This window comes from Euphorbia lathyris, chromosome 9 (genome assembly GCF_963576675.1).
Source record: "Euphorbia lathyris chromosome 9, ddEupLath1.1, whole genome shotgun sequence".
Classification (NCBI taxonomy): domain Eukaryota; kingdom Viridiplantae; phylum Streptophyta; class Magnoliopsida; order Malpighiales; family Euphorbiaceae; genus Euphorbia; species Euphorbia lathyris.
Window position 1 is genome coordinate 58,505,018 of NC_088918.1, and position 11,254 is coordinate 58,516,271.

General features: G+C 32.3%; 1 protein-coding gene across 1 annotated transcript; it reads left to right on the forward strand.

The window, feature by feature from the left end:
* The first annotated feature begins 7,490 nt into the window (after positions 1-7,490).
* LOC136205987 (actin-depolymerizing factor 2-like) lies at positions 7,491-9,806 on the forward strand. Its single transcript, XM_065996869.1, has 3 exons — positions 7,491-7,649; positions 8,969-9,234; positions 9,331-9,806. Exons 1-3 carry the CDS (start codon positions 7,647-7,649, stop codon positions 9,479-9,481), a joined length of 420 nt encoding a protein of 139 aa, XP_065852941.1. The 5' UTR covers positions 7,491-7,646; the 3' UTR covers positions 9,482-9,806.
* Positions 9,807-11,254: the final 1,448 nt, after the last annotated feature.

Sequence of the window (11,254 nt, forward strand, 5' to 3'; positions counted from 1 at the left end):
TCTCTCTATCTCTAGGGCAGAAATCCATTGAGTTGGTTACAGTGGAAGAATAACGGAAGAACAGAAACTACGATCTTAGTATTATTAATCACAGATCAACTACGTTGAGGTTAGTTAGGAGAAAACACAATAGATTCACGAACTAAGAGTAGTCGTTGAGAGAGAAGAAGACGGAGGCGCCGAGGGAGGAGAAGGAGGCTACCGAGCCGCTTTCTCTAAGTTTCTCCATTAAGGTTAGATTATGAGTGTAGCTATCTATTTATAGCTACCAACTAGGCCTTAAACCTAAATCCCTATTTAACCTGTATCCAGTCCATTTCACTTATGGACGGATTATATTGACACATATCAAATATTTTCAACATCTTCCACTCGCATGTAACGAAACATATTCCTTATCTTTTCTCATTCTCATTCGTACTTAAAAATAGTTTGTGCATATACACTCGAGAGCTCTAACGCTATACATTCATTAGAGATATATAACTGCTCGATGGACATGTATCAAATCTATAATTATACACTCGTTGTAGATATATAAACCTTTGATTGAACATTGATCGTTACAGGTTGTATGCTCTATCCCAGATTCCATTTCACAACCATATGTAACACATTGATCTTATTACAATTTTTTATTTGCACAAGTATGCACATATACATAAATGTCATGATGGTGAAATATAGAAACACTTAGATGTAATCAAATAGAAATCTTTCCCTCTTACATTGCTCCTTCTACCATGATTTAATTTGCTTAAATGGCTAGGTTCTTTTATAGCTCGAATTATCTCACGACCTTCAAAATTTTCTTCCAATTAGTAAAATCAGAGCATATTTCTAGAGCAAGTTGAGGGTTCTGAGGATAGAATAAGTTCGAGAAATCATTGTTTCACGATGTGATTCTCACATTAGGAAAAGTTGAGATCCATTATATATAATGCCTTTTCATATCGTGGTTGTAACACACACATGATATGAAATCAGGGTAAATTACATATGTGGTGTACAACCTTTACCTATTTTCACACTTTGGTGTACAACCTTTAATTTTGCACACTAAAGTGTACAACCTTCTGTTGACTTCCCACTAAAGTGTACATCAGGTAAAAATGACTGATCAACCCTGTTAACCAATTGGTCAACGTGACACCTCATCAATTTGTCACTACTTAAAAATTAAAGGGTAAATAATTATAAGGTCCTTGTATTTTTCCCTAATACACTATTTAGTCCCTATGTTTTTAGAAATAATTAAATAGTCCTCCAGTTTTTGTTTTTGTTAACTCCTTAGTCCTTATGCTTGAGTCAATGGTCAAATTATACTAAATAAAATTTAAAATACCAAAATTACCCTTTACTTTATGTTTTAATAATAAAACATCTATTTTTACTATTTTATATTTTTTTCTCTTTTTTCCTACATAATCACAATCTCTCCAATATAAAGTAATTGATTTAATAATTTTTATATAATTATAAAACTTTAATTTAATAACGTAAAATTTATTGACTAAAAAATGAATGAAAAATATTTCAAAAAATAATTAAAATAGGAGTAAGACTATTATTGTAAAAAGTTTTTACAATTATAATAAATTTTACGAATCAAGAAAAAAATATACGATTCTTAAAAAATTATAATAATATTTAATGTTTAAAGATATTATATTAAAAAATAAAGAAAAAAAATAAAGAAAAAAAAAATTACAATTTAAGAAAATTAATAATATATTTTTTAAGTATATTAATTTCGGTGTACATGTACTTCAAAAACTTCAATAAAATTAATTAGATTAAATTTGAAACTAAAAGATAAATTTTTTTTATGTATATACCTAGGGGCAATTTTAGACTTCATTTACAAAAATAAATGGAAGGACTAAAGAATTGATTAAGATAAAACTTAAGGACCTTATAATAATATGATGGACTTACTAGTGTGTTAAGTAAAAATATAAGGACTTCATAATTATTTACCCAAAATTAAATGTGGTCCCTACATATTATTAAATTACTTTTATACCCTTAATAGAAAAAATTTCCCAATTCCATCTTTTTTATTTTTTTCACATTTTGTCTCTTTAAATTTTTTTAATACATTCTCTCCCACTTATCTCTCTCTCTAAAACCTCTCTTTCTCTTTTATCTCCCCGGCTGCCATGGAGTTGAATCCAACCTAGCTTCAAAATCAACTCCGAATGCTTTCCCATGCCCCGCCTCCGCCGCCTCTGAGATTGCTCCCTCATCTTTTTGTTCTTCATGTTCAAGTCTCAGCATCGGTGGCCTTACTGTATCATGCTCCGCCGCTATCAGCGTTTCGGTGATTGCATGACGGAGTTGCAATTGCTCGTTCTGTGCAGTGTGGGTGAATCCATTGCTCCACAAATCTTCTCCTAATGAAATGGTGAAATTAAATTTAGGTGTTGTTTGCAGATTTTGGAAATGAGTGCGGTTATGAAAATAGTGAACAAACCTCCATCTTCGCTCTATCTTCATTCTCCCTCTTCTTCTAGCCAACAAACCTCCATTTTCTTCTTATGAGGTAGACAACCCTCAATGGAAAATTATTTTCAAAATTCTACACCCAATTCATGTAGAATGAAAGAGAAGAAATATGGTATATCCTGGTGGTTGCCATATCTTCTTTTTCTGAGAATGAAGGAGAATTTATTTAGTATGTTAGTAGGATCCAAAATCTATATTTGGTAGAATTTTTACCCACTTGAATTTGTGAAATTGAGAAATAAGGTAGAGAGAGTGACAATGATTTTTCTCAGATAGTTCCTAGATATGAAAAAATAGCGAAGAGAGAGAGAAGGGAGGTTTTAAAGAGATAATGTTGGAAAAATAAATTTTATGAGAGAGAAAATGTGAGAAAAATTAGAAGAGGAATTGAGAAATTCTTTTTTATTAAGGGTATAAAAGTAATTTAATAATATATGAGGACCACTTTTAATTTTTAAGGAGTGAAAATTGATGAGGTATCATGTTGACCAATCATTTTTACCTGCTGTATACTTTAGTGGGAAGTAAACAGAAAGTTGTACACTTTAGTATGCAAAATTAAAGATTGTACACCAAAGTGTGAAAATGGGTAAAAATTCTACACCACGTATGTGATTAACCCTATGAAATCATTTGTTATAGTGTTCTATCTTTTCATTTTGAAATAAGAGATGTCTATCACAATAACACCATACAAAAGTTTCAGTTCAGATGTTCCAAAACATCCAACATCAGTCTACACCACACAAAGAATACTTTTGTCTGTAAAGACAAAATATCTCAAGTTACTTTTAACTTATGATCTTGATACCATATAACTCTTTTATATGTCTATATGTTATATCATACGTATATATCCCTCGTGCGCCTTAAAGAAAACTAATTTCATCCTTTATGCAATGCGACTTATATTTATTGAACAAGCTCTCAATTTGATAAAAAAAAAATAGCATCATCCTTACTCCCTTTGTCACCATTATAACAAAATAAGGGTAAACACTCATGTTCGTGGGCTACTTCTCTGTCTCACATGCATAATAGAATAACTACAAATATCAAAAAATGATATCCGCACTTGTGTATTTTAAACATTTAACCTTAATTGAATAATCATGTTTTCAAAATACATGAAATAGAAGTATATTTAGATCCAACACAAATCTTGGGATCTAACATGTTTCACACTAACATCTTATATGACAGGTTCGGTAAGTGGATTTGGTACCTTGTTATGAGTAGATACATACTTCATATATTGACCTCTTTACGTGCAATTAAACTTTTAACAAAACTTAAGCTCAATGTGCTTTGGATCGTTATAGATCCTTTGATCCTTAGCAAAAGCTCATAGTAGATTCACCATCGTTATTAGTTACTACAAGACTATATATATGAGGTACTAATACTTAAATGGTTTGCAAACCAACTTGACCATACTACCTGTTGTACTGCTGACGAGTATCACACATACTCCATTCCTATGGCAGATAAAGACTCCCTATTTTTCTCACAACTTAATTAGTATCACACTTAAGTCTAATGTAAAAACTCAAATAGACATTGATTTTCTCATATGCAAGTCTTCTATCCAATCTGCACCTGTGTATTATTATAATTTAAGATCCTTTTAGATAACACATAGAGTAAATTGCGGTTGCTCTAAGGTATCCAAGTACTCTTTTGCAAAAATCTAATACGCTTATTCTCTATCACAATAACGTTACAGATATCCATTCTTGTACACTTCATAACATACATCATAACTATCTACAATGTTAGCATATGGGACATTTCTCATATATTCTATCCTTTTTGTCATGTTAAGGAACACATTTAAATGCTAGGGGTCATACCCTTGACTATTGGAAAATCTACGGTTTTAGAATCTCGCATATTGAATTGTTCAAGAATCTTGTTAGCGTATGTCTGTTGAGACAAGGCCAACAATTTCTTTGAACAATTTCTTGAAACCTTAATTCCAATAAGATATGTTGCTTAACCTCTGTAATCCATTCCAAAACTGAACTTAACCAATCTTTGATTCGGTTTACATATACAATGACATTTGAAGCTATGTCGATGTCATCAATATATAATAACAATAGTTAGAATTAGTCGCATTCATATGAACATCACAACAGTTGAGAAGGTCTCCTTAAAGTCTATCCCCTCTCGATGTGTATAATTCTTAGCAATCAGACGAGTTTTGTATATTTTGATACTATCATCAACCTTTGGGTAAATTCCATACATCATGTACAACTTTTGCCTCATATCACACTTTGGTGTAGAACATTCAATTTTACATACTAAAATGCATGACTTTATGGGTCATGCATTTTAGTATGTAAAATTGAATGTTCTACACCAAAGTGACCTCCCACTATAATGTACAATTAGGAAAAATGACTGGTTAACCTTGACAAACCACCACGTCATTAATTTTTAACTCATTCAAAATTCAAATTAGGGCCCACTAATAACTAAATTACTTTTATATCCTCCTATAATTTCTCTTCTTGATCATTCTCTTGTCTCTCTCAGTCTCATTTTCTCCCTCTTCATTATTCTCTCTAGATGCAATTTATAGATAGAAACAAAATCAAAACAAACTTAGATCTCAGAAAATTTAGAACCTCAACCTTTGTTTCATTTGAGATTCCAAATAAATGGAAAATATGATTTGAGACTCAAACACTTTCGGCTGAGATTAGAATTCGTATAAATTCGAAACAGAAAACTCTTAAACGCAAAAAAATGCAATTTTCTATGATTTCGATGCCACTTTGCACCAATAACAGTCCGAATATTCATGCCCATATAGCACATATTTAATACAAATATTAATCATAGCATGCAAAAATCATGTTTTTCTTCATATTCGCGGATCAAAACATATAGAACATGAGATTTGTGGCTGTGATACTAATGAAGGGATTATCCTGATACAAACATAAGTTTAAGTCTTAGCTCTTTTAAGGTAGAACCCATTGAGAAGATTAACATCAGAAGAATATAATCAACCACGATCCCATATCACCGGTCACGTATCACCCACATAGATGTTTGATAGGTGTATAATTGATCCTAATAAAACAGACCTTATGTGATATAAATGGGGCTAATTAAGGCTTAGGATTGCATAAATTAAGGACTAAAAAGGATTGCATAAATCAAGGCCCATGGCTAGCCCTGCCCATATGAAGATTGTCTATTTGCAACTATATCGGAATTATAAATAATTCCATTGTATTAGCATCGTGACCACGTTGCAATTGTTGTAGAATCACGGGAGGGTTATCAAAAGCCCACAGACCCCATTCATGACTCGATTGACATCTACTAGGGGTGCACATGGTCGGTTAACCAGTCCATTAACAAAAACCATTAACCAGTCCATTTAATTCGGTTAACCATATTTCGGTTAATATAAACTTCGGCCGGTTAACCTATATTTCGGTCGGTTAACCATTAGTGACTTTTCGTAGCAAATATCACTTTACATTTATAATTATTCACTTTAAAATAAGTATATAATTATTTAAATATTAAATAAAAATATGTAACTTCAATTTTAATTAACAAAATTGCCAAAACAAATAAGTTTTAAGTGATTTTGATATTTTTAACTTAAAAATTAAATACAAATATGTATATTTATAGATTGATAATTAAATTTCTATATATATTTATACTAGCTTTATGTATATTAATACATAATCGGTTTATTTTTCGGTTTCGGTTAACCATCGGTTTTTAAAATAAAAACCGTACACTAGTCCATCGGTTACGGTTAACCTATTTTTCGGTTTGGTTTCGGTTTCGGAAATCGGTTTTTCGGTTTTCCGGTTAGTTTTGTGCAGCCCTAACATCTACGACATGAAAAAACTAGAATAGGTATCACTGCTTGGGAAGTTGATGGAGACACAGACTCCTACCAGCAGGCTAGATACTACGAAGTTATGTTGCATCAAGGTAAAATGCACAAACCGACCAGTGAAAAGAGAGCCAAGCAGACAGTAATCGGTGACCGCTATTGCTTTGTTATTTACTCAAATTGAACAATTTTATTATTAAATGTATATTGTTTAATACTCAAACTGAACTAATTTGGACAAAAATATCAAAAATGCTTTTTAAACAATTTTATGATTTTATTAAGGGAGAAGAATGCCGCCATTTTTAGGGATGAGTATCGGTTCGGTTACTAAACGAACCGAATTATCGATTAACCGAATCGAAGTTTGTTCTATTTTCATAATCGAACCGAACTGAATAGGATTGGTAACCGAATATGATTAAACCGAAACTTTTTGGTTTGGTTCGATTGTCGACCGAATAACTGAAAACTCATAATATTTGATTTATTTATATATTTTTGTTTCATTAATTTTTAAATAATGCTTTTGTACAAAAGTTACAATTGAAGAAATTAAAAGCTACTAAACCAAAATTTATATATATAAAGATAAAGTTGCATTTTTTAGGTGCTAGGCTTTATATAAGTTATTTATATATGTAAATATAAATTATATTTTTTATATTTATATATTAAGTTTGGTTCGGTTATCGATTATATCGATAATTTTTTTAGGAACCAAACCGATAACCGATTACTAAAGTAAACCAAAATTAAAATCAAATCGAATCAAAATATTAAAATAACTGAATTAAAATTTTGGTTCGGTTATGTCATAAGACATTTAAATAAAAAAAAGGTTATCGATTTGTTAATCGGATATTTTGTTGACCAGTAGCCATTTTTACAAATTAAAAAGGAAAAATCAACAGAAGTTCAAAGAAAAAAAAAGTTAAGTGAAGCAGGTAAAAAGAGAAGAGTCAATGAGCCAAAGCGCCTACAACAACAGTACATTCTTGTTTCTAAGTCATCTGTGAATGACGTGTACAAAGGTGATTGGTAAGTTCTCCCATCAGACTATAATCTCAAAATACAACCTAAACACCATATCATTCCCTTCCGACAGAGAGCCACCTAAAAAAGAGGAATCGAACATCTTGCAGGAGAGAAGCTCTCGGCCTCGCCTTCGGAGGAGACACTCTTCTTCTTCTTCTTCCCTATATCCTCTCTCCTCCCTTTTACTTACTGTGTATTTGCTCAATTCCCAGACTTCAACAAAATGGTGAGTCTTCTTAATCTATGCCTTTTCTACTCTTTTGCTTGTCTAGGGTTTGGATCTTCCTTCTTTTCTTCTTCTACCTGTTGTTTTTGGCTGGTCTGATCAGTTTTTGATCCAGTGTCGATCTGATCACGGATAGTTTGCTATTGTTCTTCTTGTGATTATGTGTTATTTTTGGTTCATCAACTGCTCTCTTCGCTTGTAGATCTGCTTTGATCTTGCTTACTTGTGAAATTGACTGGTTTTATTTAGATGTTAAATCTTTAGCCGTGATTTATTACAGGTGTATGGTCGATCTTGTATTTTGGGAGGTGAAAGTTGTATATATGCTTGTTTTAGTGCTGAGTTTTGTAGTTCAAATGAGATGCGATCGACCTTGTTTTAGCGATGGTGGTTGCATTTCCTCGATTTAACTTGATCTTGCCTATGGATTTTATTTTAGTTTATTTTTCTGTCGTTTTATTATAAATACGCTTACTCGATCTGTCTTGTATGCCTTTTCCTTTATATTCGTTTGTTTGTTTCTTCTGTTTCTAGCTGAATTAACGGTCAATATGGTCCCTAAAGTTGGCAGGGGTCAATTTAGCCCAAATCAATCTTTGGTATCAACTCAGTCTTGAAGTTGGCAATATACAATCAGTTCTAATACCTAAAAATTTGTAAAACCTGGGCTAATTTGTCAAAATATTGCAAACTTCAGGGCCTTGTTGATACTTGATACCTGAAATTCGATTGGGCTAAATTGATTCCTCATGCTAACTTTAGGAGCCATTTTGACCTGTTCTCACAATGTGTTTAGACCAATTAGGAAATGATATGATGCAACAAGATGGTCAAAGTTTAGCTTCTCAACATAATCCTTCTGCAATTGGATATAGCTAGAAACTGAACACAAGTTCATTTTGGTTTTTAATTGGTAAACAATCTTTTAAACCATGTAAATTGTGGTGGAATCACTTTAATGCAACATATGATCTGGGAATTCGCTTACATTACTAAGTTAGGTTGTCGGAATAGTTGGCAGCGTTTCTGATTTGCGATCAGGGAGAAGTGAACTTACTAATCCTTGTGTTACATGGAAAATGTAATTAATATTTAAATAAGTGGAATGATGTTCAGGTTGATGCCATTCTAACTAATCCTTGTGTTATATGTTTATTTTGCCTTATTGTTCTGATGTTTTACTGCTTCAATTGTTCTTCTTAAGTTTAATAAGCAACCGGTTAGTTACCTCATATATTTGGTACATCTATCCCATGTGCATCTCATGAGAGTTCTAGAATTGCATTAATTACTTATCACGATGTTTGTGCTATTTTTAGGCCAACGCTGCATCTGGCATGGCAGTCCATGATGAATGCAAACTGAAGTTCTTGGAGCTCAAGGCGAAGAGAACCTACCGTTCCATAATTTTCAAGATTGAGGAGAAGCAAAAGCAAGTCATTGTGGAGAAGCTTGGTGATCCAACACAAAGCTACGAGGAATTTGCAGCTAGTATTCCTGCTGATGAATGCCGATATGCTGTGTATGATTTTGATTTTGTCACAGAAGAGAATTGCCAAAAGAGCAGAATATTCTTCATAGCATGGTAAAACGTTATTCAATGGTTTTATGCAACATTGTTATTTTTTTATTTTTGGCTTTCGCTTGTGGATTTTACATAATTGTTGACGATTCCATGTAGGGCCCCTGACACAGCAAGGGTCAGAAGCAAGATGATCTATGCCAGCTCCAAAGACAGATTTAAGAGAGAGCTTGATGGAATTCAGGTTGAATTGCAGGCAACTGATCCAACTGAGATGGGGCTTGATGTGTTTAAAAGCCGCGCCAATTAAATGTGACTATAGACATTCAAGCAAGGTGTTCCTCCATTCAGTCTCTTCTTTAATGGAGTGAAATGTTTATAGTTTGTGGGATGGTGAACCAAGTCGATTGTGATTGGTTTTCCAAGTTTTTCCATAAAGTTTCTTTTTTTATTAATCTGGAGCTTGGATTTATGGTTTCTGGTATATCTTGTGATTTGTTTTTATAGAACCTATGTGTGTCTTCTTGTAGCCATTTGTCTACAAGCTAATATGTAACTGTTTGCGAAGGGGCTAGACGACACATTAGTTCATTTTCAAGTTAAAGTATTTGACCCTCTGGTCATTTAGTTTGGAATGCTAATTGGCATGCTTTTTTATTGAATTCCAGTTACTAATTGTTGGCTTCTTTTATGTTGGATGAGTTCAATGTTTCAAGAGAAATCTTCTGGTGTTTTTTTTTAACCAGTTCAGTTTTCTGCATTGATTCCTATGGGTGATACTAAAGATTCATGAGCTATCTTTACTTCACTGGCTATATGTAGAATACCCGTTTCCCTCACGACGTTCTTACAACATCTTTTCTTGGGATGTTTGAACTAACCTGACTGAAGAACCTTTATGGCTTTATTGTAGGTGACAGCCATAGTTTGCGACTTGTTAACTAGCTAAAATACTGGTATTTAACTAATTATGGTTTATGTGAAATATTTGTCAGCAATGAGGTAATGTCATTTTCAGTAAACAGGGACAAAAATGTAGAATTTGGGGTTTGTAAACAATGAGATATTAACTGCTGATTTGGGTCCCATAACGTGAGTGATCAAAATTATAGAATCTGAGGAGATACTGTCTGTCTGTAAGTTTATGGCAAAAGTTTTGGTAGATATTTAGCTGTTTTGTTGTCATCTTTTCTATAATTTTTCTCCATTTCTATTTTTGGTATTGAGACTTTAAGCAGTGATTGCAGCCGGCTTTAGATTTGTTGGGTCAAAATAAGAAATGGTGTTTTCTAATAATAAATAAAATGAGATGGTTAAAGAGTTCAATTATAGCAAATTAAATACTATTATTAACCAAGCTGGAAAATGAGGGAAGCTGATGGTAGCCTTTTTTTTTTCCTGTCTATGTGCTTGCACGTTTCCTATCTTATGCTGTTTTATTAAGATGAAATTATAGAATATGGCTAATTTTCAGTTTTATTTATTTCATTTTCTTTTTCAAACATGTGTTGTTAGCAAATACTTTGTTCTTGTCTTTCTTTTCTTCGTTATGATATTGTTTTTTTTTTTTAAATCTAGTGTTGTTTATTCTTTTCTAGTATTGTTGGTTATTATTTAAATTTCATTTATTTCAAATTGAATTGGCTTATTGGTAATTTTCAAACATAGTTTTTATGGGGTTTTTTTTTTGAAGAATTTTATGAGTTTTTTTTATTCGTTGAATAAAAAAGTTTTGATATATCTAACTTAAAAGAAGAAAAGACAATCCTTAAATAAATTAAGAGGGTGTGAGAGCATCTCCAACAGCCTCTTAAGTTGGCTCTTAAGTTAAAATTTGAGGAGAGAGAATGAAAATTCATCTCCAACCGCCTCTTAGTTGCTCAACAAATCACTAAGAGTCTATTCCTCCTCTCTATTAATAGAGAGTCTTTCTCCACCTCTTAGTGCCTCCTAACTTCATTTTTTATTAATAATTTATTATTGATGTGTCTCCCTCCTCACACTTTGATGGTCATTCATAAAAAAAAACACTCATTGTTTCTAAGAGCATCTCCAACAGCCTCTTAAATTGGCTCTTAAGTTA